The sequence below is a fragment of the Arvicanthis niloticus genome, chromosome 8 (assembly GCF_011762505.2).
Source record: "Arvicanthis niloticus isolate mArvNil1 chromosome 8, mArvNil1.pat.X, whole genome shotgun sequence".
Lineage (NCBI taxonomy): Eukaryota > Metazoa > Chordata > Mammalia > Rodentia > Muridae > Arvicanthis > Arvicanthis niloticus.
This window is the reverse complement of record NC_047665.1, coordinates 85,858,798-85,885,930: the sequence shown is the minus strand read 5'-3', so window position 1 is coordinate 85,885,930 and position 27,133 is coordinate 85,858,798. Positions and strand designations below refer to the sequence as shown.

The window sequence follows — 27,133 nt, the reverse complement described above, 5'->3', positions numbered from 1 at the left end:
CTGGCACGTTGGGATTGGGTGGTTCAGGTAAGACAGTGATCAATACAGAGGTGGCTGTTTCCTGTCATGCTACCTTCTTAGCAGCCTTGTCAGCTAGGTTGTTACCTCTAGCCACTGGTGCTGTAGAATTTCATCTTTATTTTTGATAGTTCTTTCTTCTGTTAGGAATCCTCATTCTTGGTAAATGGCTCCATGCACATGAGCAGCTCTAAATGCATACTGGCTGTCCATGTAGACGTTAATAGCCAGTCCTTTTCCCATGATGAGGGCCCGTGTTATGCTATTAGCTCAGCCCTTTGAGCTGAAGTGCCTGGAGTAAGAGACTGGGCCCAGATTACCTGTTTCCATAGTTACTGCTGCCCCACTCTCCTCTGACTCTTATGGATTGTCTTAGTTTGGGTTTTACTGCTGTGGACACCATGACCAAGGCAACTCTTATAAGGACATTTAATTGGGACTGGCTTATAGGTTCAGTCCGTTATCTTCAAAATGGGAACATGGCAGCATCCAGGCAGGAGTGGTGCAGGAGGAGCTGAGAGTTCTACATCTTCATCTGAAGGCTGCTAGCTGAATACTGGCTTCCAGCCTGCTAGAATTGGGGTCTTAAAGCCCACACTCAGTGAGAAGCACCGTCAAAGCCTAGCGGTAGATCTGGAGATGCCCTGTATCTTCAGCTGTGTTAAAGTCCCAGTCTGATCTCCTAAAGTAAATCCTTCATCTATGTCTGGTGGGTTCTGGGTTGGGGTACCAGTCTTTCTGAGGCTCCTGGATAATGTACTCCCTTCCTTTAGTAGCAAAATGAATCTGAAAAAGCTGCTGATAATCATCCCGGGTGGGCCGATGACCCAAGAGGACAGTATCTCAGAGCTCAATAGGATCCTTCGGGTTTTCAGAAAGTCAGGTATTTTGTTGCTCTGTAACTGAAAACAAAAATGAATCCAAAAACTCAGACTCACAGATTCCCGCTTCAGATACTGAAAGCAGCAGGGGGAGGAAAGTAACTGACAGTGAGGCTCTCCATCTTCCACCAAAAATTCCTCCAACTGATGGGCGGGCGCCTCATCCACCCTGGGGCCAGGAATGTCTCCCTCCCCCACCCCCCACCCTCGCAGCTGTGACCTCTTGGTCACTCCCTGATGTATATACCTACATCTTGAGACTTTTTTTCCCCCAAAAAACAACGAAAGTAAGAACAGACATAAACAATACACAGAGACACTAGACACTTACCGGCCAGCTCCAGATCCTCTGGTTTGGATTACTAGCCACCACACCAAATATTGTGCCCAGATTGTGAGACCACTCCCGCCCCCCTCCCCCCCAGAGACCACCCTGGACCACAGTTCTGATGCAAGCACACAAGACTTTTTATTCAGGCTTCTATATTTAGTCTTCCCAATCTTTGTTTTAATTTAAAGTTTTAAATTTTTGTAAAATTTACAAAATTTGCTCCCCATGGCTTGCTCAGCCTGCTTTCTTATACCATCCACGGCCACTTGCCCAGGGTGGCAGCAGCCACGGTGAACTGGGGCCCCCAACATCAGCCATTAGCCATGAAAACACCCCATAGTGTTGCTTAAAGGGCAATCTGATTTAAGCACTTCCTCAGTGTTCCCACCTCACAGATAACTCTAGCTTGTGTCAAAGTGACCAAGATCCAGCCAGCATGTGAGAACTGCATTTACACCATTGTAAAGTCTCCCTCCACACCAAGATCCAATGCCTCTGATCTTTACAGGCACCTGAATTCATGTGAACATACCTTCACACAGACACGTGTGTTCAAGTGTGTGCACCCACAGAGTTAAAAAAACAAAACAAAATGAATCTTTGAAAATGGTGGTGTTGGACCAGGCATGATAACATAAACCTTTAATCACAAAGGACATTTAATTGGGACTTATGTTAGGTTTAGAAGGCAGAGGCAGGTGAACCTGAGTTCAAAGGCATTCTGGCCTACAAAGCAAGTTCCAGGCTAGCCAGGACCTCACAGTGAGACTCCATCTTAAAACAGACAGAAAAAATGCTGAGGTTGGTAACTCTTTGGAGAAAGAGGGTGCAGGTATCTGGATGTAAGGTTGCTGAGCTGAGCCGCTAAGCAGACAGAGCTCTGGGGAAAACCACAAAGCCAGCCTTTGCTAGCTCTGGTCACTTCCCATGAAGCTCCACCTGAAGGACACCCAGAGGGCACTGTTGTCCTTTCTCATATTCTTGCATATAATGTATCTAATTGTAACAGACTAAATTGTGAGTAGGGACAACTTCTAAGAAAACTCCCAGACATGAGTGCTTGGGATTGAACTCAGGTCCTCTGTAAGTAGTTTGAGTTCCTAACCACTGAGCCTTCTCTCCACCCCCCTCCCACCCTTACCGTTTTAACTCTAATGCTTTTACATTGATTTTAACTCACATATTTGTTTTCACTATAACAAACATCTTGGGTGGTGGGTATTGGTTACCATTCTATTGCTATGATAAAATACTATGAGCAAAAGCAATGTTGAACAAGAGAGGGTTTCTCTTATCTTATGGTCCTGGATGGATAAAGAGTCTATCATGTTGGAGAGACATGGCTGCAAGTGCAGGAACAGGAAGCTGGGAGAGCACACGTCAGCCACACGAAGGAAGCCACGTGGAGACAGGGTACATGTCCTTAAAGCCTGCCTGCCTTATGTGCTTTCCCAGTAAGGCTGAACCTTGCATAGTTCCATAACCTCCCCTAGACAGGACCAGCTGGGGCCCAGGGTTCAAATGTTTGTGTCTATGGGGACATTTCTTATTCAAACCACCACACAGGTTTTGTGGTGATACATTCCTTACTCCCCAATGGAGGCAGGGAAGGAGCCACTTAGGGACCTACATCTCAGGCTAGAATAAATAAATATTATTTATTTATTTGCAAGATTTATTTTTATTTCATGTGTATGAGTATTTTACCAGCATGGATATCTGTGGACCACATGTGTACATTGCTGTCAGAGACCAGCAAAAGATGTTGGATTTAGAACTGGAGTTATAAAAAGTTGTGAGCTTTCATGTGGGTGCTGGAACTAGAACTCAGACCCTCTGGAAGAGCATTTGATCTTGTAACCATTGAGCCAGCTCCATTTTTGCTTTCTGAGACAGGGTCTTGTGTAGCACATACTAACCTGGGAAAATGCAGCGTGGCTGAGGATAGCTCTGTACTCATTATTCTCTTGTTTTAACACCCCAATAGAGATCAGGATTATCAAAGGCTTTGAGGCCATTGAGGTTGGGGGTAGGGGGAGGTTGTGGGATGCATTAAGACTGATGATCAGCAGTTTCCCCTGCTATGCCCAGGACCCGTGAGCCAAAATCTCTCCACCCAGCCTGCTAAATTCCCACTGGCGGGTCACTACCACCACGTGCCTCAAAACCCCCACAGCCTTTGTGGGGCACATCAGGCAAACCCACGCTTTGCCCCCACACCTTTCTTGAACTCAGTTGAGTCACCGAGAGAAGAAAAACGCCATACAAACTTAGTTCAGAAACAATGGTAACTCAATTTCTGGGCGCAACAACTAGAATTTTAATCTTGTAAGCCATATTAAATCTAAATCCTCTGGTGGTGAATCCTAGTGGATTTGCCATAAACTAGGAGACACTAGTAGCTATACCTTGCCCTTATGCTATTCCCGATCCAAAAGGCCCTTTCCTCTCCAGCTTCCTCTCTTCCCCTGTCCAACCTGGAAGTCCTGCCTCCTACTTGCCTAGCGATTGGCTCCTTTATTCTTTAGAAGATGGCTCACAAGAAGTCCTGAGTATGTGGCTCCTTCCTTGTCCGTAGCCCCTCCCAGGAGAGCAGAATTAACATCAGAATAAAAAATACCAGGGCCATCCACAACTGGGGGCTTGGGGGGGGAGTTGGATTTCTACCCAAACTACAACATTCTATTTCTTTCCCTCTATAGGCTTATAGCCATAATATAAAGCAAAATGCATTAGTCCAACTTTGAAAAGTCCCCATAGTCTATCACAGACTCAACAATGTTTTAAAGTCCAAAGTCTCTTCTGAGACTCATGCAATCTCTTTACTGTAATCCCCTATAAAAAAAAAAATCAAAATAAAAAAGCAGATCACAGACTTCCAACATATCATGACATAGGATATACATTAGTATTCCAAAACAGAGGGAAGGGAGCACAGTGAGGAAAGACTGGACCAAAACAAGACTGAAAACCAGCTGGGCAAACTCCAAACTCTACATCTCCATGTATGATGTCAAAGTTTTTTTTTGTTTTTTTTTTCAGATCTCCAATTTCTTTCAGCTTTGTTGACTGTAACACACTTCTCTCTCTTGGGCTGGTTCTACTCCCTGGTAGCAGCTTTCTTGGGCAGGTATCCCACAGGTCTGGCATCTCTAACCTTTTGGAGTCTCCAGGCAATCCAGGCTTCCCCTTCACATTTTCACCAAAGCCCCTGTGGACTTCCATGCAGGGATACACCAGCCACATGTCTGGCCTCAGCAACCTTCTTTAGCTGCAGAGGGAGATCCAAGGATGTTGAATTACCTGGAGCTGGAGTTCCTGGTGGCAATGGACCTGGGAACCCAACTCAGGTCCTCTGTGCCAAGGGCCAGCCTCAGTTTGGAAGGGGGATCCTGAGAGAATTTGAGAGCAGTGAAAAGAATGACTCAAAGTCAATCATGGGGTACAAGGTGACAGAAAGCCTGTATTCTGCTTGAGATAGCTCTCTGCACAAGACAGCTCTCTCTTTCTTGAAAAAAAATTTAAAAACTCTGGATAGCTCATCTCTTGAAGGTCAATCTTTTATTTACATATCAATTCAGTCATTTACTCCAGGTTCCCTTTTGATTATCCCATGAATCAGCATCCCCAGACTCCAGACCCTTGATTCTTAGAAAGATACAGTAAGCACATTTCCTTGTTTCTTTCCTTAAACATTGCAAATAAATTCAGAGATCTGCCAGCCTTTGTTAAGGACAGACAATAACTTTAACTGGGTGGGATCCAGCCCTGAGATTACAATTCTTACCACAGGGGGCCTATCCTTGCTTTGTCCCAGGCTGACCTTGAACTCAGGAATCTGCCAGCCTTTGTTTCTTTCTTACAAGCTAGGTCATAGCGCAGCTGCCTCTGTTCTTTTAGGTTTGTGAAGCCCCCCCCCCATACAATTCATATTGCATCTTTGTATTTTGCATAGTTGAGAAACTATGTATTTTGAACTCATATTTTCAGAGTTCTTTCCCACAGCCTTACAGTATAAAGTTTTCTCTTTCTTCCCATTCACAGGGCTCTTCATCTGAATTGTCCACTGCTGTTATTCGTGCCTTAAAGTAGAAAGCTATCCTGCATTCTTTTCCTTCAAAATGCTTGGCACATGCTCACGTTCACTGACGTAAAGCGAGTGGATGTAAAGTGAGCTGTGGCTTGCAGTAGAAACCTTTCCCACATTTGCTACATTCAAATTTTTCTTATCTGTGTGAGCAATGCTTTGATGTCGAACGAGGTGTGGCTTCCGGGAGAAAGCTTTCCCACACTGTCCACATTTATAGGGTCTATCACCTGTGTGAGTTCTTCCATGAACAATGAGCTGTGACTTATAGTAGAAACATTTCCCACACTCTGTGCATACATATGGGTGTTCATCTGAATGTACTGTCTGATGTAGAGTGAGATGTGATTTGCAATAGAAAACTTTCCCACAGTCTGTGCACTCATACGGCTTCTCGCCTACATGAGTACTCTGATGTAGAATGAGCTTTGACTTCTGGTAGAATGATTTCCCACATTCCCTACATTCATAGGGCTTCTCACCTGTGTGAGATCGCTGATGCACAGTGAGGTCCGACTGGCAGTAAAAGGATTTCTCACACTCTATACATTCAAATGGCTTCTTGTTGGTGTGAACTTTCTGATGTCGAGTTAGGTGTGCCTTGTAGTAGAAAGATTTCTCACATTCCATGCACTCAAAAGGCCTCTCACCCGTGTGAGTTCGCTGATGTAGAGTAAGCTGTGATTGGCAGTAGAAAGATTTTTGGCATTCTGTACAACCATAGGGCTTCTCGTTTGTGTGAGTTCTCTTATGCAAAGTAAGGTGTGGTAAGCGGTAGAAGGTTTTCCCACATTCAGTACACGCATAAGGCTTCTTGGTCAGGTGAATTTTCTTATGCTGAGTGAGGTACGCCTTGTGGGAGAAGGCTTTCCCACATTCTGTACATTCATAGGGCTTCTCACCTGTGTGAACTATTTGATGTAGAGTGAGTTTTCCCTGAGAGCAGAAGGCTTTCCCACAAACCTTACATTTATAGGGCCTCTTACGTATGTGAGTTCTTGGATGACTTGTGAGTTCTGAGTTGCAAGAGAAAGTTTTTCTGCATTCTGTACACCCACAAAGCTTTATATCTATAAGAGTTTTCTGACATACTGTAACATGTGAGTTCTGGGAGACAGTTTTCCTGCATTCCTCATACGGACGGCTTTTCTTCCCGTTATGAAGCCTCTGACCTTTACTGAGAGTTGCCTTATAATGGAGAGCTGTCTGACATGTAGGAGACATCTGAATCCCAGTGCTCTGGGGTTTCTGAAAAAACGTCTTCCTATGTGCTTCTCTTTCGAAGGATTTCCACCCTTGATGGGTCTTCTGTTGCCCCTTTAGCTCTACCTTGAAATAAAAGAATTTGTTATATTTCTCGTATGTGCAGACAGGCTTTTTTCCTAGCTCATGTTCTTCAGGTTCTGTGAGGTATGATTTCCCACAGTCACATATTTCTCATACATGCATACTTTTGTCTACTGAGTCAACTTTTATAGAACAGAATCCTGAATAGATTAATAGTGGTTAAATAACATCCCATGATCCGTTTCTTGGGCTACATATGTAAGTGTAGCTTATTCCTGAATTTACTATAACATCTTTAAAATGAGACTTCACTATGTGTCAAACACATTGAGTTAGTGTAAAATGATACCCTGGTCAAATATACTGAAGCTTTGTTGTTATGGAAAAGAAGACATGCAGGATGCAAGAGAAATTTGCCAATTGCTCTGAAAAGAGGAGAGGGGCATGGGGAAAGAGGGTGGGAGGGACTGAGGGGAGAGGAGGGAGGGGTCTGTCATCAGGATGTGAAGTAAATAAATAAATTAATAATTTTTTTTGGAGTTAGTCTCTGCAATTTATGAGACTAAATATCAAGAAACAGCACATTGTTGCCTGGGTTGAGTATTTGTAAGTGTGGATGAAATATGAGTATATCCATGTTAGTGCATGTGTGTCTGGTAGTGTGCAAGTATACACGCACATGTGTGTGTATGTTTGCAAGTGGAGACCAGAGGCTGACATCAGGTGCCTTTCTTAATCATTCTCCACCAAATCATTGAGAAAGGGTCTCTCACTAAAGGTGAGGCTTGCTGACTTGGTCAGGTTAGATGTCCTGAAGTCCCAGACATCCTTCCTCCCCATTCCTCTGAGCACTGGGATATCAGCTGCCTGTGGACACATTTGGCTTTTTACATGGGAGCTGGAGATCAAGCTTAGGTCTTTGTGCACAAGGAGCACGCCACCCACTGAGCCTCTTGCCAGACACCCATAACATTGTTATGGATCATAGGTTCCCCTCTTTATGGTCAGGTTTGAATTAAGTCAAGTGCCCAAATTTAATGTTTTACTTACAATCTTTCCATTTGATGCCTTCTTTTGGGTGGTTCCAGCTTGCCACACGTGTGCCTTGTGATTTTTCTGGCTGGTCACAATTGGTGCAGCCAATATATGAAAATCTAAAATTAGAATAAAAAAAATGTCCTTATCTGCAAATTACACTTCAGTCTTTTTAATGCAATTCTAAAATGAATTGGGCTTCTTTTTCCTCATAGAAGTTGTAAAATAATATTGACTAATAATAACTGTAAACATTTTAGTACTCCATGGATTCGTAAAACAAGTGAGATTATCACACTATACACTGGGTCATGGTTTTGCTGCCTTGCCTTCTGGTAAAGTACAGGATAAGCTGTTCACCATCATCTGTAGGTTTCAACAGTAATTTTCATCTGCTGTTTCCTGGTTTCTCCATTTCTACAGGATATTAACTATACATACAATGTCATCTATAGCACCCCTCATTCACATGTGAAATAGACTTATTTTTAAGGTATATAGAGGATGTAGGTATAGCCAAATGTTCTTGCTCCTAAGTTGAAATATATGTTAGGGAAAAGATTCCCACATATGTGTTTAAAAGGGCTTACTTCATACTGGGTAAAAGCAATAGAATGATACTCCATGGGTTTTGTTAGGAAAAGCATCTTCCTCTAGAAGTACAAGGAACTCCCAGTTTCTTTTTTTACTCATGTTTACACATTTCCTCCACCTTCTAGACTGCTGTACTTTCTAAAGCAACAATAAATAAAATAGCTAGCAGTGTATTATGCAAGTGCATTTTTCTGTTCATGGGTGACATTTTGAATAAATGCCAAGGTGTTACTTGCTCACTCTTGCTGGCCTAGAACTTGCTACATAGACCAGGATGGCAACCTGTCTTTGCCTCCCTAGTACAGATTAAAGGTGTGCACCACCAACCTTCAAGTGCAAAATTTTAAAACCTCACTCACACCAGATTAACTGTACAACACACTCACCAGTTCATTCCCCTCAGCTGGCTCACATCGTGGCTTTGCTTCAGTGTATGATACAAAACACAACTTTTCCATATCAACACTAACTTATTTCACTGGACATGATAAAGTATACGTCTATCCATGTTTCTGGAAGACTATCTATATAGCTTTATTTATATATAAAGATATATATTATATATACTTGTCTATACACATACATATCTTTGGGGGTTTAAGAAAAAAAATACTTATTTTTTCCCCATTAATTTGTTGATTGACTTTACATCCTGATCACCTCTCCTCCCCATTCACATAGCTCCTCCCCTTCTCCTTGCTCCTCTTCTCTGAGAAAGATGAGGCGTGGCCCAATTCTTACTGAAGCCTGAGTCACACACTTTTATATAACAACTCATCTATGAGTCTAATGATGAGCACACGGGGTGATAACATACCTCAGATATTGTAATTTCTCAGTAAACATGGGCCTACAGGTTCATCTGCTCTACCCCCTACTTTAATCCCACCATGGATATAGACAGGCGAAGGACACTTGCCACAGACAGTAGTTCCATTTTTCATTTTAGAAAAAAAAAACAAAAACAAATAAAAAACTTCCTGAGTGAATGGACAACTGTACATTACCAACAACAATGTGTAAACTTTTAATATCATTATTATATGTTCAGGGTAGGGGTGATTATAGGCATACTTATGATATATACAAACATGTGTGTAGACACACACATATATATGTATGTATGTATGTGTGTGTGTGTGTGTGTGTGTGTATGTATGTATGTATGTATGTATGTGTGTTTGGAAGTTAGAAGACAAATGTCAGGAGTTAGTTCTTCTCCTTTATTGTGGTGGTTTAAAAGGAAATGGCCCCAATAGACCCACAGGGAAGTATAGCCTGATTGGAGTTGGTGTGGCCTTGTTGGAAGAAGTGTGTCCCTGGGGAAGGCTTTGCTGTCTCAGATGCTCAAGCCAGGCCCAGTGTGGCACTCTGTTCCTGCTGCCTGCCAATCCAGATGTAGAGTTCTCAGCTACCTATCTCTTCAGCACTATGCCTACCTGCACACTACTTGCATGCTATCATGCTTCTCACCATGATGATAACGGACTAAACCTCTGAATGGTTAGCCAGCACCAACTAAACGGTTTCCTCTATAAGAGTTACTGTGTTCATGGTGTCTCTTCAGGCAATAGAAATTAATAGAAAATTACTTAAGACACTGTTGAGCAGGTTCTCCTCATTTCCTCTGTACTGCACACTCCATGCTAGCTGGTCCATGAGCTTCTGGACAATTTTTATTATTAGCCTGAAACTCACTATGTAGAAGAGGCTAGCCTCAATCTCAGAGTGCTGAGATTAAGGGCTTGTACCACCTCTTTCTCTTTAAATTTCATCTCAATGAGAAGGACGAGAAAGAATGAACATTGTATCATTGCTCACATTAAAGAATGAACATTGTATCATTGCTCACATTAAAGGAGATGCTGTGCTTTGAGCATGAAACAGAGTTTCAATCTTGTTATGTTTGGGTTTGTCTGGGTAGTCTATCTTTTCAGGAGTGAGATACTGACATAACTAACATAAGCTGGCACTTTGAGGCATGTTATTTTTAAAAACACTGGTTAACAAATGTTCAGGGCATATATATTTATATTTGAGATCTCTTCATTATGAAACCATAAAGTTTCATAATAAACAAACCTACTTCAGCTTTTCATATGCTTCAACTAGTATAAAAAACCTAATGTTAATTTCTTTCACAGTTAGTTTGCTTCAAACATCATTTTCTATCTGTACAGTCTGTTTTCTTTTTTTTTTATTTATTAGATCTTTCATTTACACTTCAGATGCCATCCCCTTTCCCCATTCCCCCCCCCTTAGAAAACCCCTATCCCATGCCCCCTTTTCCTTTTTGCATTTATACATTTTTTAAAAAAATGTTAATCATAGGCTTTATAAGTTTGGTATTGTTCAATCAGAGGTGTAACCCACTACCCAACCTAGATATATCAACTATCTTTGACTGGTGGAGATACATGAACATCTGCCTCCCTGTCTCCCCCCTCTATCTCTCTTTCATCACCTAGCTTCTCCTCTCCTTCTTCTTCTCCTCTTCTTACTCCTTTTCTTCCTCTCAGTACTCCTCCCACCTTAGCTCCTCCTACACATCACCCTTCCTGTTAAAAGGAAATACAGTCTGTTTTCATTGGTGAGATTTCTTCTAAAAGTAAATAAAATCAGGTGTTTCTAAGAATTTAGTTTGCTTGTTGTCTTAGGGTTTCCATTGCTGTGAAGAGACACCATGACCATGGCAACTCTTTTTGTTTTGTTTTGCTTTAATTTTTGTTTTTTGTTTTTTTTTTCGAGACAGGGTTTCTCTGTGTAGTCCTGGCTGTCCTCGAACTCAGAAATCCGCCTGCCTCTGCCTCCCAAGTGCTGGGATTTAAGGCGTGCGCCACCACTGCCTGGCCCATGGCAACTCTTATACAAGAAAACATTTAATTGAAGCTGGCTTACAGTTTCAGAGGCTGAGTCCATTATCATCATGGTGGCAGCATCCAGGCAGACGTGGTACTGGAAAAGCCAAGAGTTCTATATCTTGATCTGCAGGCAGCTAGAAGGAGGCTGTCTTCTGCACTGGGCAGAGCTTGAGCATAGGAGGAGATCCCCAAACCCACCCTGACAGTGACACACTTCCTCTAACAAGGCTACACCTCCTCCAAAAAGGTCACACCTTTTAACAGTAACACTCATCATGGGCCAAGCATATTCAAATCACCACATTTGTGTATGACTTGATTGGAAAGTTGAAATGACTTACATTAAGGGCTGCTATTTAAAAACTGGAATGTTTCCTTCCATCTTAGATGCTTTCTGGTTTACTAAGCTAATATTGAACACTGTCTTCATGCCAGTGTTTATTCTAGGAGTGGAACTTACTCATCAGGAGTGGGTTTAGGTAAAAGTAGGTGGAAAAAGCTCAACATGGCCAATAGCGCATGGACTTTCTTCTTGCTGACCTTCCTTGCCCAACATGCCCTCACTGACCTGGGAGGCTCCTGTCTGAGGCTTCTGTTACATTCCATGGTCCAAGTCCTTGCTCCAACTTGAAGATCAACTCAGGTTTGTTCATACAGTGCCCTGCAAGTATGAAAGACAGATGATAGCAGACTGCTGAGTCAGGTCTATAAAAAAAACCCAAACAGCTCCAATTCATAAAGAGTGATTAGAAACTTTTGGTGGAGTTTACTCTGTCTTTGTTGACTGGAATACTATCTTCAGGGTCATTAAACTGCACGATAAATATCATTACATGTTAGGTTTTTTTTTTTTTTTTTTTTTTTTTTTAAAATAAGCCGGGCAGTGGTGACGCACGCCTTTAATCCCAGCATTTGGGAGGCAGAGGCAGGTGGATTTCTGGTTCGAGGCCAGCCTGGTCTACCGAATGCGAGTGAGTTCCAGGACAGCCAGGACTACACAGAGAAACCCTGTCTTGAAAAACCAAAAAAAAAAAAAAAAGAAATACAACATATAAGAAACCATCAATAGGACAAAACAGTTGTCTACAGAAAAGAAAAAGATTTTTACCAATCCTATATCTGACAGAGGACTAATATTCAAAATATATAAAGAATTCAACACATTAGACACCAAAAAAAAAAAATCAAATAACCCAATTAAAAAATGGGGTACATAGGTAAACAGATTTTTCAGCAGGACTCTCTAATGGCCAAGAAACACTCAGACATATTCAATGTCCTTAGTCATCAGAGAAATGCAAATCAAAACGACCCTGAGATTCCTCTGTACACCTGTCAGAATGGGTAAGTTAAAAAACTCCAAGTGACAGCTCATGCTGGCAAGGATGTGGAGCAAGAGGAACACTCCTCCATTACTGGTGGGATTACAAACTGGTACAACCACTGTGGAAATCAATTTGGCAGTTTCTCAGAAAATTTGAAATCGTTCTACCCCAAGACCCAGCTAAACCACTTCTGGTTACCCAAAAGATGCCCCACTACACCACAAGGGCACTTGCTCAACTATGCTCATAGCAGCTTTATTTGTCATAGCCAGAAACTGGAAACAACCCAGATGTCTCTCCTCTGAAGAATGAAGAAAGAGAATGTGGTCCATCTACACAATGGAACACTATTCAGCCATGAAAAACAAAGACATCATGAATTTTGAAGGCAAATGGATGGAACTAGAAAATAACATCCTGAGTGAGGTAGGTAACCCAGACCCAGAATGACATGGATGGTATTACTCACTTACAAGTGGACATAGCCATGAAATGCAGGAGAACCGTACTACAATCCACAAAGAAATTGGGTAAGAAGGAGGTCCCAAGGGAGGATGTATGAATCTTACTCAGAGGGGCAACAAAATAGTCATTAGAGGTGGGTAGAGGGAGGAAATTGGGTGGGAGAGGGCATGGAGGGAAATGGGGGCGGGATGAGGTGTGCCTCGGGAAAGGGGATATGGGAGAGAACTGAGAGTGAGAATGGGAATCAGTGGGGGGCATCTCTGGGAGTAACTGGTGACCTGGGACAGGGGAGGCTCCAGGAGTCTATGGGGGTGACCCTAGCTGACACTCCTACCATATGGAGACTGAAGTGGCCACCTCCTGTAGCCAGGTGAGACTTCCAGTGGAGGGAGGGGTCAACAACCCACCCACTAATCCTTCAACCCAAAATTTGTCCTGCCTACCAGATGTGCAGGGATAAAGATGGAGCAGAGATTGAAGGAATGGCCAATCAATGACTGGCCCGGCTTGACATACATCCCATGTAAAACAGCCAATCCCTGACACTATTAATGATACTCTGCTACGCTTGAAGATAGGAGCCTAGCATAACTGTCTCCTGAGAGGCTTCATCCGTCTGCTTATGGTAAAGATGCAGAGACCCATAGCCAAACATCAGGTGGTGCTTGGGGAGTCTTGTGCGGAAGACTGGGGGATAGAATTGAGTGAGCTGGAGGGGTCAAGGTCATAGGAAGACTTACAAAGCCAACCTGGTCCCATGGGGGTCATGGAGACTGAGCCATCAATCAAAGAGCATGCAGGCAGGGGCTGGATCTAGGCCCCCACCATACATTTGTAGCAGATATGCAGTTTTATGTGGGTCCCCTAACAATGGGAGGGGAGCTTGTTTCTGACTCAGCAGCCTGCCACTGGATTCCTTTCCCGAAACTGGACTGCCTGGTTGTGCCTCAGTGGGAGAGGATATGCTTGGCCTATGGAGACTGGATGTCTCAGGATGGGGTGTACCCAAGGGGGACTTCCCCTTCTCTAAAGAGAAGGGAGGGATTTGTAAGGGTGGGACTGGGAGGAGAGGAGGGATGGGGGGCCATCGGGATGTAAAGTGAATAAAAAGAAAAAACATTAAGTAAGAACCAAAAGAGGTCAAAGTTTGCAGAAACGCCTGGAGCACTGTAAGTTCCCCGTTTGTGGATGTGCAAGCACTCGCTTGCCCGCAGAACTGAGGACCAGAGGATGACTGCATGTATGCAGGCTGCATGGCCTGCCTTTAAAATACAAAATATTAGTCATTTATTTGTATTTATCTTTTACCATTCTAGATATCGAATATAGGATCATGGACATATTAGAAAGAGTTATTTACCACTATAACCCTGGCCCATTTTAAAAATTCACTAACCAAGAAGTAAAACACTGTACACTGCATTACAAAAATACTGAAAAAAATTAACCGAAGACGACACAATCCTTAGAAATAATGGGAGTAACCTAGGATCCAGAACACTAAGATAAGAGAAAGGCTGTGATGTTGAGGCCAGCCTGGGCTACATAAATGTAAGGCCATCTCGGGATACAGTGAAATCTTGTCTCACAAAATGAAGGGGGTGGAGGGAATCCCAAAGACATTGTATTCCAAGTTTGTTTGTAATTACAAGAATTGATACTGTCCATAGACCACAGTACTTAAAGTTATAGATACAATAAAACCATCATCTTGAGAGCATAGAAAAGGATGTTCAAAAGAATATCTCAGTGTCTCAGAAGCACACGTAAGTGTGAAAGACTACAATTGTGACAACGACCTTATCACAACAAACTTGAAGTCCTCATAAAGACCAGCCTTCAAAGCTTTCTACAGAGATAGGAACCAAAAGTGCAAATTCTTGGTATAAAGAGGGACATAAAAACAGATGTAACACAACGGACAATCTAAATAGAAAACCTTGCATATTTAGTGTTATGTTTTGGATGGAAAAATACCTTCCAAAGACCAGATGTTGAAGATATGGTCTCCATTTTCTGGAGATATTAGTGGCGAGAACACATTCATAGGAGATAATGTCATGGGAAACCACCCCAAAAGGAATATCAGCCCCTCCTCTCTACTTTCTGGCTGCAGTGTGGTGAGCAGTTTTTGCAACATCAGCCTCAGTGTTCTTACACACCACAGGCTAACTCCTCATCTTTCCTCTGTTCTGTGTGAAGTTGAAGACGTGCAGTTTCTCTGGGCCAAAGACCTATTCCAGCACTCCGAGATGCTTTTCTTTTCTTTTTTCAAGACAGGATTTCTCTGTTTAACAGCCCTGGCTGTCCTAGAACTTTCTCTGTAGACCAAGTTGGCCTTGAACTCACAGTGATCCTCCTGCCTCTGCCTCCCAAGTGCTGGGATCAGAGGCATGTATGTGCCACCACATCAGGCTTGCTATCAAAGCCAACCAAGTTCCTTTTAGAGAAATCCTGGACAGATAAACAAGATTGTTCTCCTCAGACAAAAAGCACACACAAAAAAAGGGGCAGTTGGAAGAAGTTCAAAGGTACATTCCTCAGAGAAGTCAAATCCCAGTGTGTGGCACTGGTGGGTCTCTTGCTGATATCATGGCCAAGAGGAATCAGAAACTGGAAGTTAGGGAAGCTCAGTGGTAGCATGCTATCAGGGCTGCCAAAGAAGGAAAAGGCCAGGCTGGCAGCTAAGAGGACAGCAATGACTATACTAATGTCCCCACAGGAACAATACCTGAGGGAAAGAGCCCAAGCCTGGGAAGGTCTTTGCTCTCCTCACTGGTGGAAAACATTGCATAGGTAGTACAAATTTTTAAATAAAGATGTCTCTGTGACTCTAGAACAAATTAACTAAAAACAAAAGCAGATCTTTACTCCTTTTAAAATATTTGTCTCCAGTGTTTTGTCAGCGCTATGGACCGCTAGTCACACACCACCTGATTTTCAACAAGTCTCACGAACTCACAGTCGGAAAGAAGTTCTCATATGTAAGCCATGATAAGAAGCAGGGACACCCACAAGGTAAAGATAGGTAATGGAGGCCTCATTGCCACCATACAAGAAGTCAACTAAAAAGTTACATATGAGACTTGAAAACTGTGAAGCTCCTAGAATATACAGACGACGTTTTGAGGCAGTGATGCAGACAGTGTTTTCATTAATACATATGGAAAACAGGGCATGTGGGAAGACTCTGACTTCAAAATCATGCATCCAGAAAAGCAAGCAATTAATAGAAGAAATCAACTCACAGAAAAATATTGTTAAACTACTAATTTAACAAGACATTCATTTCCATAACGTATAAGGCCACTGAACAGTAGGAAGGGCCTCCACACTTGTATCGAGGGGATGTTTACTCTATATCTTCCCAGAACAGTCAAAGACATAAGAGAAATGTGTGTGCACACACAGGCCTGTATTTTATCCAAGCTCCAAGGTAAAGACGACAGCAGAGAAGTAGAGATGAGATGAGAACCATGTTTACTCTGGAGTCCGGAAAAACACATGCAGGAGATGGGACGGGGAAACAACGAGTGGTATTTATGGGATGTACACGGACGTAATGAGTAACTTATATTTTACAGGACAGCAATACATATATGATTGAAAGCCATTAAATCCTTCAAAAATATTATCAGAGGATTTTTAAATGTTCACAACAGGAGAGACTAATGCCAAGCTGACAAACTTATTTCTTAACTTTATCCGATCTTTAAAAACGATATAAATACACTGTAAAACCACACTGTTTCTCAAAATCATGTATGCTATTACAATGTGTCTACTAAAATGTATAAGACAGAATTAGTATTTAAGTTCACTATGATTCTCCCCCTTACCAACTAAAAAAGCAAGTTCCAGGAGTCAGACTCACCCAGGAACACCAGGCTGCTGTAGGTCTCCAGCATCACGTCCCTGTACAGACTCCTCTGGGCAGCATTCAGGTCCTGCCACTCCTCCCAGGTGAAGTCCACGGCTACGTCCTCAAATGACACCAGCTCCTGGAATGACATGTTTCTCTTTAACCCAAGCATTCAGCTGCTGGAACAGAAAGTGGGATTCATTCTATTCTGTGTTATACCAAGGTTCCATAGCAGGTGATATTTGATTTATCTCATGGGAGAAAGAAAACTCAGCACCAAGATCTGTTGATGTAAAGATAAAGTCAGAAAACATGGCCAGAGTTTTCCAAAGGATTTCAACCCGGACAGCTATACCCTGGCTTCCCCAACTAAAATCTCCAGGTCTGCTGAGATCTTCTACTTCCTGAAAGGAGCTAGCCCATGCACCAATGACTTCAGTTTTAAATGTGTTTATTGAATACAGAAAAGCCCAGAGTTCTGGAAACGAGGACATCTCCCCGGATCTCAGAAGAAGAGAGCATGTAACCACTAATCTTCACCCCAGGGTGGGAAAGGTGGAAAAACAGAACTCTGACTGTTCACAGACAACACTTGGGTGCTCTCTTCCAATGGCCGATGACAGCTTGAATTCTTTTTTTTTGTTTTGTTTTGTTTTGTTTTTTGAGACAGGGTTTCTCTGTGTAGTCCTGGCTGTCCTGGAACTCACTCTGTAGACCAGGCTGGCCTCAAACTCAGAAATCTGCCTGCCTCTGCCTCCCAAGTGCTGGGATTAAAAGCGTGCACCACCACCGCCCGGCCAACAGCTTGAATTCTAACAGACCCGCACCTGATACTGAGTGCATTGGATAGCAGGACTCCTAAACTCCAAACAAAACTATAAAAATAGTTCAAAAAAAAAAAAAAAAAAAAAAAAGATTGACAAATTACAAACAGGAAACCTTGTACTCTTGTACTCTGTTCTTAATATGAAAGTTAGTGCAAACATTTTATAAATTTACACTATAGTCTTTAAAGCCTTAAACATAGAACCACCAAAGGACCCAGCAATCACTACTGTTGGGATGTATCTAAAGGAACAGAAATCCAAATGTCAGTAAGTGGCCTCAAGGATGAAGATCAGAGGACCAAGTCATCCTTAGATACAGAAGCTGTATACATAAGAACCTGTCTCAACGAAAGCAAAATAGCATGCCTTCAATCCCAGCCCTGGGGTGGCAGAGCAGGGAGATTTCTAGGAGTTTGAGGCTAGCACAGTCTATATAATGAGTACTAGGCTAACCAGGGCTACACAAAGACCCAGCTGCCAAAAAAAGTAAAAGGCTTCACATCCATGTTCACAGTTACACAGTTCAATCACATCACCAACACAGAAAATGGAAGTGCTTCTTAGGGGTAGGTACAGAGTTCACGCCACAGATAAATGGGGTTCCAGGATCCTGGGAAACGGAATAGAGCCTGAGGTCCCAGCGACAGGATCGTCTAGGCACCAGATTGAACATCCCAAACCCCAGATTTGGCGTCTCAGGAATTGGATGGCGGTAACCATAGGGGACGGACATATGGGGCCAAGGGGCAGAGACAACGGAAAGCCGATCGACTGAGTCCAGGCACGGGGTTACCGCTTTTCCTCCTCGCTCGGCATGACACACGCTGACACACGCTCCGGGCCAGAGCTGCAGAAAGCGCTGCAGCAGGGCTCGGGTCCCTGCAGGGACCAGGGACAAGACAGGACGCCCGGAGCCCGCCCAGCCCCCACCCCGCAGCCGGGGGACAAAGGGCTTGGGCTTCTGGACCTGCCACAGACTCACCATTTCAGGATTCCGGGACACCCAGATCCCTCACTGTGTTTCCCAATGGGGAAATGTGACACGCGGGAACAGGGAGAACCTCTCCGGACTTCTGGGAGGAACACCTGGACAGGACCCAAGATGGAGAACAGGTGGGACAGTGGCGCAGGGGGCATTCAGGGACGCGGACTACGCAAGACTGAAGGCCCGCCCCTACTCTCTGTCTGTGTGTCTGATTGGACATTTGTTGTCACCAGGTTCTCAGAGACAGGGCTTCCTGTCTCACCTTCTCAGACCCTAAATGTCACCAATCATTGGTGAATTTTAAAAGATTGACAAGTTCTTGGCTGTATTTTAAGGCAGGGCTTCCTGTGGGAAAGCCAGCTCTATCTAGCCTCACATTTAAGTTGAACCTTCTTCTTAAGGTTCTATCATCTAATATTTATTTATTAATAAAAATACTTTCATGATTTTTTTTTTTCTCCTGAAATAGGGTCTCTATGTTGTCCTGCTCTGGAACTTACTATGTAGACTAGGCTGGCTTCAAACTCACAGAGGTCCACCCGCCTCTGCATTCCTTGTGATGGGATAAAAAGTGTACGCCTCTGTTATTTCCACAAATTGTAGAAGACCACCGACCAGATCATTAGGGCCAAATTAATTAAAGCAAGCTTTTAAAAATTCATGTCCACGGGCTGACTCGCCTCAAAGTAGGGTTCAAGGAAGGGTTCAGCGTTTGGACATGAGGAAGATTAGGGTTTTTTATAATTCAGAAGCATGGAGTTTAGGAATGGAGGGTTTGACAGGCACGTAGCTGCTGTTCCAGAAGCAGAACATAAATGTAGCAAGTTGGTCATAGTAACTCTTTGAAACAAACACATAGTTGCCTTTTCCTGGAACAGGCAGTGCAGAACCATTTGTAGTTAAGGGTACAGGTGGGCTGTAGTCCAATCCTTGAGCAGAGTTATACATGAATAGGAATGAACCTAGTTTGTCTTTACTATAAGATGGCTTTCAAACCTAAGATGGAGGCAGGCTGGTTGTGACTGTCTTTATGATTGTAAAAATAGATGTTCTAGGCCGGTCAGTGGTGGTGCACGCCTTTAATCCCAGCACTTGGGAGTCAGAGGCAGGCGGATTTCTGAGTTTGAGGCCAGCCTGGTCTACAGAGTGAGTTCCAGGACAGCCATGGGTACACAGAGAAACCCTGTTTCTTAAAACCAAAAAAAAAAAAAAAAAAAAAAAAAGAAAAAGAAAAGGATGTTTATGTAGTGTGAAATAAACATTCTTTTTCTTTGTGATAAAACTTAAGCATATACAGCATTGCTCAATACTATAAATGGTCAAATGTTAAGTATTTTATGTCTTAATAATTTTTGGTTAATAGACTATAAGTGAAAACAATTTTTTCTGATAATAAATGATGTGAAATTTCCCTTATCTCCACAAACTCCATTATCAAATGAGCTAATTAGGATGGAAAAAAGAGAGAACATGGGCAAGAGAGGGAGGGGGAAGAAGAGAGGGACAGAGGGAAAGGGAGGGAGACAGAAGGAGAGAGAAAGGGGGAGAGGAAGAGAGAGGGAGGGAGAGATGGAAAGGGAGAGAGAGACGGAAGGAAAGCAAGAGAGAGGGAAAGAGAAAGAAGGAGAAAGAGAGGGAAGGAGAACAAGAGAGTAAGAGAGAGAAGGGAGGGAGGGAGGGAGGGAGGGAGAGAGAGAGAGAGAGAGAATTTTCTGCCTAGCTGGTTAGATTTCTGCACTTGCTGATTTAACACCACAGTCCTGCCGGGCAGTGGTGGCACACGCCTTTAATCCCAGCACTTGGGAGGCAGAGGCAGGTGGATTTCTGAGTTCGAGGCCAGCCTGGTCTACAGAGTGAGTTCCAGGACAGCCAGGGCTACACAGAGAAACCCTGTCTCGAAAAAAACAAACAAACAAAAAAACCCAAAAAACCAAAAAAACCACCACAGTCCTGGGTGGAACATGTCTCCATCTGAAACAAACATAAATGGGGTAAGTAGAATGTAGGTAGGAATGGGGTTAGAACATGTTTGGTTAGTTAGTGCCGGGTGCCATGCCTAAGAAGCGTTTTTTTCTAATCTCCCGTCTTCTGGTCTCCTTTGGAAGGGTGGACACAAGGAACTCCATCTTGCTGGTTTGAGGCAAGGTCTCATCATGGAGCCCATGCTGACCTCCCACTTACAATCCTCCTGTTTCAGCATCACAGGTGCTGGGATTACAAGTAAAGTATGGCTTTATTTGAGTCCTGAAACTGCCTCCCCCTTGTCTCTGAGCTCTGCTGATTCACTGTCTGGGAGTTTGTTCTTCTCTGCCCCAGAACGCCTGATTGGTCTGAGTTGACCCCACACTGCGGGAGGGGCAAGTAACAGACATGGAGAAGTTGGTGCCAGGAAATCCTTTAGGCTTAGTTAAAGCAGCTGAAGTTTCGAGATGGCTCTTAGGGGCACACGGGTGTCCACTCTGCTTGTTCTTACACACGTTTGTGGGTGTCAGTACGACCCTTCACTTCTACAGGCTGCTGGCAGTTTAGCTATGAACTTTTCAAAACCACAGTGAACAAGAGTAAAGCTGCTTTGAAAAATTAAGTAATTGTGTGCAGATATATATGATTCAATCCCTATTGATCTTTACCAGGTTTACATAGCTTATGAGGCTCTACACACAGTGCCAGCAACAGTTACCTCGACACAGAAGAACTGTACAAAAGCCATTCCTAAAGCAACACTTAGAAACTTTAGTTTGGTGGAATAAGTCTATTCAAAATTTTAAATCTCTCACAAAATTGAGAATGATACCAGCCTGATCTTGAAAAAAAAATATTTTATCAACTATGCTGAATGAGGAGACAACAACATGGGCAGCAAAGAAGAGAAATCATGGAAGTGTTGTGTGTGTGTGTGTGTGTGTGTGTGTGTGTGTGTGTGTGTGTGGTTTTTAAATGTGACTTCCTCCTTTGCTCTTACTACAGTGTTAACTGCTGTTAACAGTTTAAGTGCATAAACACAGTTGCTTAACAGTACAAAAATGTTAAAACACCAGGGTGGGGGGAAATCACAAAATACTGTATGATGTATACAATAAGGAACAAATATTTAATAATCTTTTGGAAAGAGGAAGTTGGTGGCCGGAATAGAGACAGTTTTGTAGAAGTTTACAACAATGTTGCCAGACCTAAGAGGACCTGGGTTTGGGGGTTATGGTTTTGTCACTCAGCTTGGAGTCACAGTCTATACCCTAAGAAGCCAGCAATCCACTCTAGCCCCCCTTTAGCAACCTGAAATGAGATTAAAATTTAAATAGGAGGCCTGGGATATGCACACATGAGCAGTCCTGGTCAAGGTGTATTCTGCCCACCACCAACCCCTTATTGTGATGCTGTCTCCAGCAAGGTGGTCTGACAAGTCGACAGCGTGTGTGAAGAAGCTTGAGGCAAGGTTTCTGCTACGTCTACTACTGAGTATTTGCTGCAGCCATGGTACCTGTACTGACTAGAGAATATAGTTCACAGTTCCCATTTTGTGCTATAAATCCTCAGGTTGGACAGATTTTCCTTTTCCAGCATGAGGTTCCTGGAAGGGTAGTTCTATTTAGGGGGTTGTTTCAATAATCTGATAGTCAGATTAAGAGACACAAGTGTGTCCCTGCCAGGCTGACTATAGTTATAGACCTAAGACACCTCCCAAACATTTTGAAAATTCAGGGTGAACAAGTGGCCCATTCTGAGAAAAGAGAGACATTTCTCTCCAACATATTATTACTATTATATGACAGACCACTCTGATGATCTCATTTTTATTTGTAGCTACATATCTTCAAAAATTATTGTAGTCCCTGAGCAGTGCACTACAAAAGCCACTAGCCCACGAAAGCCCTCAAAGCAGCCGCAGGAGCCTCCCCTTCCTGACCCCACAGAAGCTGTCCAAGAGAGCAGTTCCTGTCAAAATGGTGGCACCACATCTCCTCAGTCTGCAGCCCTCACAGGATTCCAGGAGCTGTCCACGACGGTCCCCTGCCTTTCTGGCCTCAGGGAGAGCCCCTCAGGAGCTGTTCATGTTGGTGACACCCTCTTTCCTGCCTCAGCCTACAGCTTTCCTGATACACCACTGCAGGAGCTGTCCCATAGGAGCTGTCTACAGTGGCAACACCTCCTCTTCAGCCTCCCTACCTCCCCCCAGCAGCCTCAGCGATAGTGTCTCAACAAAAGCTACTCCAACCCATGGGTCAGCTGCAGGAAAAAGAGGGTGAACAAAGGCCACCAATCCCTGAGCAGAAAACCCACCAATCCCTGAGCAGAAAACCCACCAATCCCTGAGCAGAAAACTCACCAATCCCTGAGCTCCCTTAAGCTCAGGACTTGAAATCCCACTTGAAATCTCACTCTAGATATCTCTGCCCTGAGAAGCTCCGCCCCCTCAGATATCCTATATAAGCACTGCCCCTTTGTCCAATTCCATTGTCCACTCCTGGGAGCAGACTGCAGCCATCCCTGGATTTGTCCCTCCATATCCTGGAACCTCCAATAAATCTTTCATGAGATTTGCTGCCTGGTGCGACTCTCTCATCAGAAGAGGCCAAGAAGAAAAGAAGCAAGGAAGAGAAGAGACAGAGCAAAAAGGAAGAGTGGGGCGAGGCTCCTGAGCTCCTGAGCTCAGCTGGGGATACCCTCCCCTGGGAGCTGCAATGCCTCTGCTAAAGAGGCTTCCTCTCAGAACTATGAGGTTTCTGAGTTCCTGTGTCGCAGGCTGCCCTTCCACTGGGACACTGCCCCACATCAGAGCTGTGTGGTTCCTGGACCCCCATGTCTCAGGATGCCTTCCACTGGGATACCTTCTTCCCAGAGCTGTATGGTTCCTGGGCTATGGAGTCTCAGGATATCCATTCATCCAAGCAGATATTCTTACATTTTGGTGCCGTGACTCCCATAGGCTCTCCTGGTGCCTGTGCTCTCCCTACTCCTGGGGTCTGAGCTAAATCAGAACCTGTCCCTTATCTCTAGCTGACCTGTACTAATCTCACCTTCTGACCCACAGATCACTCAACACCTCATCCACCTGTGACAATTAGGTAAGCTTTCCCTTCTGGTTGGTGTAAATGCTTCCCTAAGTCTGAGGGGGAGGAAGCAAGGAGTAGGCCAGCTGTAGCATGCACACAGCCAGCACACTTTCCTTGCTGGCTGTCAGTCTCTCAGCTCCCTCCTGCAGTGTCCTCTGTCTAGAGTCAGACACCGAAACCTTCCTATTTCCAAGCCTTCTGTGTTCTTATCTTACTGGATTCAGGTTTACAGGATTTCAGGGGCCTTTTAAATACGAGCAGCACTGGACTGTTTCATGTTGTTCCACTTCAATTAAAATCTGGCTCTGGAGTTGGGTATAGCTCCCCTCCTCTAGACCCAAGTATGGCTGTTTAAATGTTTCCTCCAATATCTCTGTCCCATATCAGGCAAGCCATCTAACTATGTAACAGAGAAAGGAGAGAAAAGCAAAATAAAGGGACAGACTGTTCACAATAGGGACTATTGCTTCTCATCTCTACTCTGTAGGCTTGGGTTTAATTCTCAAAACTTGCTAAGGTATATGAGTAACATAAATCTCTAACAAAGGGGTTAACTTAAAATTTGTGACACCAGCGTAGATAATTAAAAACTACAGATAGGGGGCTGGTGAGATGGCTCAGTGGTTAAGAGCACTGACTGCTCTTCCAGAGGTCCTGAGTTCAATTCCCAGCAACCACATGGTGGCTCACAACCATCCATAATGAGATCTGATGCCCTCTTCTGGTATGTCTGAAGACAGCTACAGTGTACTCATATACATAAAAATAAATAAATCTTTAAAAAAAAAAACTACAGATAGGTAGACATGAGGCTTGTCATCTTAGCCACTGTCTTTTCCCCCACCCCTCACCTCCCAAATTAGTATGGAAGCTGCCACATAGCTGACAGCAATCTTTGCTAGGGTTTGAAAGGATGGATTTTTGCAATTTCACTCCCATCTTGATTGGGCATTATTGTTTTCAGGCCTTTTCATCTCTCCAATGGTACATCTTCAAGACCATGGCTAAGATTTCTGTCTGAGGAGTCAAGGACCCTTGCTATAGACGTTTAAGTTTGGTGCTAGTATTGGGGGGGGGGGGGGCTCTGGGAAAAGAAGCAGCCACACGTGGCATAAGCCAACCAAGGAAAAAACCACTCTTAGCTATGAGACCCAAACCAGATAATTCTTCTGCTATTTTCAACCATACTAACAAACTACACCTAGGGTACCTTCCTTTTCTCTTCGGCCTCTCTGGTTTCTCTTTCTCTCTCCTCAGCAACAGGTTGCCCACCCAGTCAGGGCTAGGCAGTCCCAGACCAGGACACTAAATGGGATCTCAATACCTTAGGGGGCATCCTAGCTAGAAATCAATTTATAACTTGCCTCGTGGCCAGTCTCCACAAAGTTGCCCTTAAGGCTGTAAATCATGGAAAATTTCAAAAGGCCATCCAAAATAAATATGAAAACCGTCACAATTCCTAGACCACCTTACAAAGGCCCGCCATATACTAATCTGGATCCCAAGACCCCAGTGGGAACAACTCCTTAGGAGCTGCTTCTCTTCCCAGACTCCCCTTAAGACTAGCACCAAACTTAAACGTCTATAGCAAGGGTCCTTGACTCCTCAGGCAGAAATCTTAGCCATGGTCTTGAAGATGTACCATTGGAGAGATGAAAAAGCCCCAAAACAATAACGCCCAATAATGGCTAAGGCTGCTCAGCCGGCCAAACAAAACCCCACGCTCCCTCATCTCCCTAAGACCAAGAACCTTAGTGTCCCTGTTTGCAAATGTGCTCAGGAGCGTCCCTAGGCTCGGGTCTGTCTAAATGCTCATAAACCACCATGAACCACTTGAATCATGTTTAAGGTGCCAACAAGAAACACTGGGGTGTTGACTGCCTCCTTGTGGCATGGGGACATCAAACCCTGATTGTCTTTCAGCCAATCACCTTGGTCTAGCCATGGACAACTGAGGGGGCCTGGGCTCCCTTGGCCTGTCCACTGCCATCTCTGACAGGAAGCCTCTGGTAATTATCACAGTATCAAGGTGTTCAATTTCCTTCCTTTTGGACACAGGAGCCACTTTTGCAGTCTTGACAAAATTCTGGGGACCCACCTCTCCTTTCCATTCCTCTATTTTTGGAGTAGAGGGACAGCCTTACCAGGCTCACCAGAACCCACCACCTAACAGTATATTTAGGGATATACCCTTAACATTCCTTATGGTACTAACCGGTCCCATCCCCTTGCTGGGAAGAAACCTCCTAGACAAAATGGGAGCTTGTTTCTTTTATTCCCCACATCTGCTTGACCCCAGAATCACCAGGCATATCTCTCTTCCCCCTCCACCAAACTACACACTCTGATGCCAAGCCAGGTGTGACCCTGGTGGGGACACAATGACGTGGTTTATGCTCCTGGGACAGGGCTGAGGTGTGAGCATCCATGAGTGTCCACAGTTACTGTGGGCGGAAGGCTTGTTTGTGTAATAATGTACATAGTTCACATTCCTCCCTGTTAACGTTGATGGTGCCATTATTAGAAACAGAATGAGGCGAGGGTGAGACTATGTCTTCACAAAATGGTAAATGCTGGGACCTTCAGGACAGCCCTGATGCTATGGGAAAGAGCTCTAAATACATGAGTTTGAAAATATATAATTTCAAAAATAAGGATGCAATATGAATTATATGAGGGGCTTCATGAATCTAAAGGAACAAAGGCAGCTACACTATGAGCCAGCTTGTCAGAAAGATGCAAAGACAAGAAGATTCCTGAGTTTAAGGTCAGCCTAGAACAGAGCGAGGTCAGGCCCAGGTGTGGTAGAAATGGTAACTTCAGGGCAGGGTCCCACCCAACACCCAACCAGCTTATCCTCTGTGCTTAACAAAGACAGACTTATCTCTGAATTCTTTTGCAATGATAAGGAAAAAAAAATGTTTGCTTGTTGTCTTTTAAGAATCAAGGTGCCGGGCGGTGGTGGCACAGGCCATTAATCCCAGCACTTGGGAGGCAGAGGCAGGCAGATTTCTGAGTTTAAGGCCAGCCTGGTCTACAGAGTGAGTTCCAGGACAGCCAAGGCTACACAGAGAAACCCTGTCTCAAAAAGCAAAAAAAAAAAAAAAATCAAGTGTCACATGGTACTGATCTATAAGATAGTCAAAAGGGAACCTGGAGTAAATGACTGGACAGATATATAAAAGACTGCACCTGTGTTCTGCAGGAGATGAGCTATCCAGAGAATATTTTTAGGATAAAAAATTAAATTAGGGTCCCCCTAAATTAATTAGGAGACTTAAACCCCTATCTTTGATATCTTAGGAATGTCTTCTGTATCCTACTTCTTCTCACTGTACTGGCAATTTAAAAAATCCAATAGAAGCTATCACTTGGTTCAGGAGCCCCGTCTTACAAATTCAGCAGTAGTCTCCTTTCACCCATTTGGATTAACCAATATTCTCTCCTCTTCAATCACCCGCTCGGAGACCTCCCATTTCCCTGTCTTAGATCTCAAGGATTCTGTTTTTATTCCTCTGGAACCC

At 43.8% G+C, this 27,133-nt stretch overlaps 1 protein-coding gene and 1 long non-coding RNA gene across 7 annotated transcripts; one reads left to right on the top strand and one right to left on the bottom strand.

The window, feature by feature from the left end:
• Positions 1-4,114: 4,114 nt before the first annotated feature.
• On the bottom strand, positions 4,115-18,761 carry LOC117713871 (uncharacterized). Of its 5 annotated transcripts, XM_076939730.1 has the most exons (6): positions 18,556-18,761; positions 16,759-16,885; positions 11,663-11,755; positions 7,655-7,758; positions 5,800-6,646; positions 4,115-4,622 (listed from the first exon to the last, which is right to left on the bottom strand). In XM_076939730.1, the coding sequence occupies exons 1-6, from the start codon at positions 18,556-18,558 to the stop codon at positions 4,498-4,500; spliced, it is 1,299 nt and encodes a 432-aa protein (XP_076795845.1). In that variant the 5' UTR covers positions 18,559-18,761; the 3' UTR covers positions 4,115-4,497. The 5 variants fall into 5 exon arrangements, with proteins under 5 accessions (XP_076795845.1, XP_076795842.1, XP_076795843.1 ...); XM_076939727.1 differs by lacking the exon at positions 4,115-4,622 and having other exon boundaries at positions 4,681-6,646; positions 18,556-18,755; XM_076939728.1 differs by lacking the exons at positions 4,115-4,622; positions 18,556-18,761 and adding an exon at positions 18,367-18,495 and having other exon boundaries at positions 4,681-6,646.
• On the top strand, positions 18,548-23,050 carry LOC143443397 (uncharacterized). Of its 2 annotated transcripts, none has more exons than XR_013112353.1 (3): positions 18,548-18,686; positions 20,664-20,778; positions 22,360-23,050. It is a non-coding gene; the product is annotated as an uncharacterized LOC143443397 (long non-coding RNA). The 2 variants fall into 2 exon arrangements; XR_013112352.1 differs by having other exon boundaries at positions 20,664-20,783.
• Positions 23,051-27,133: the final 4,083 nt, after the last annotated feature.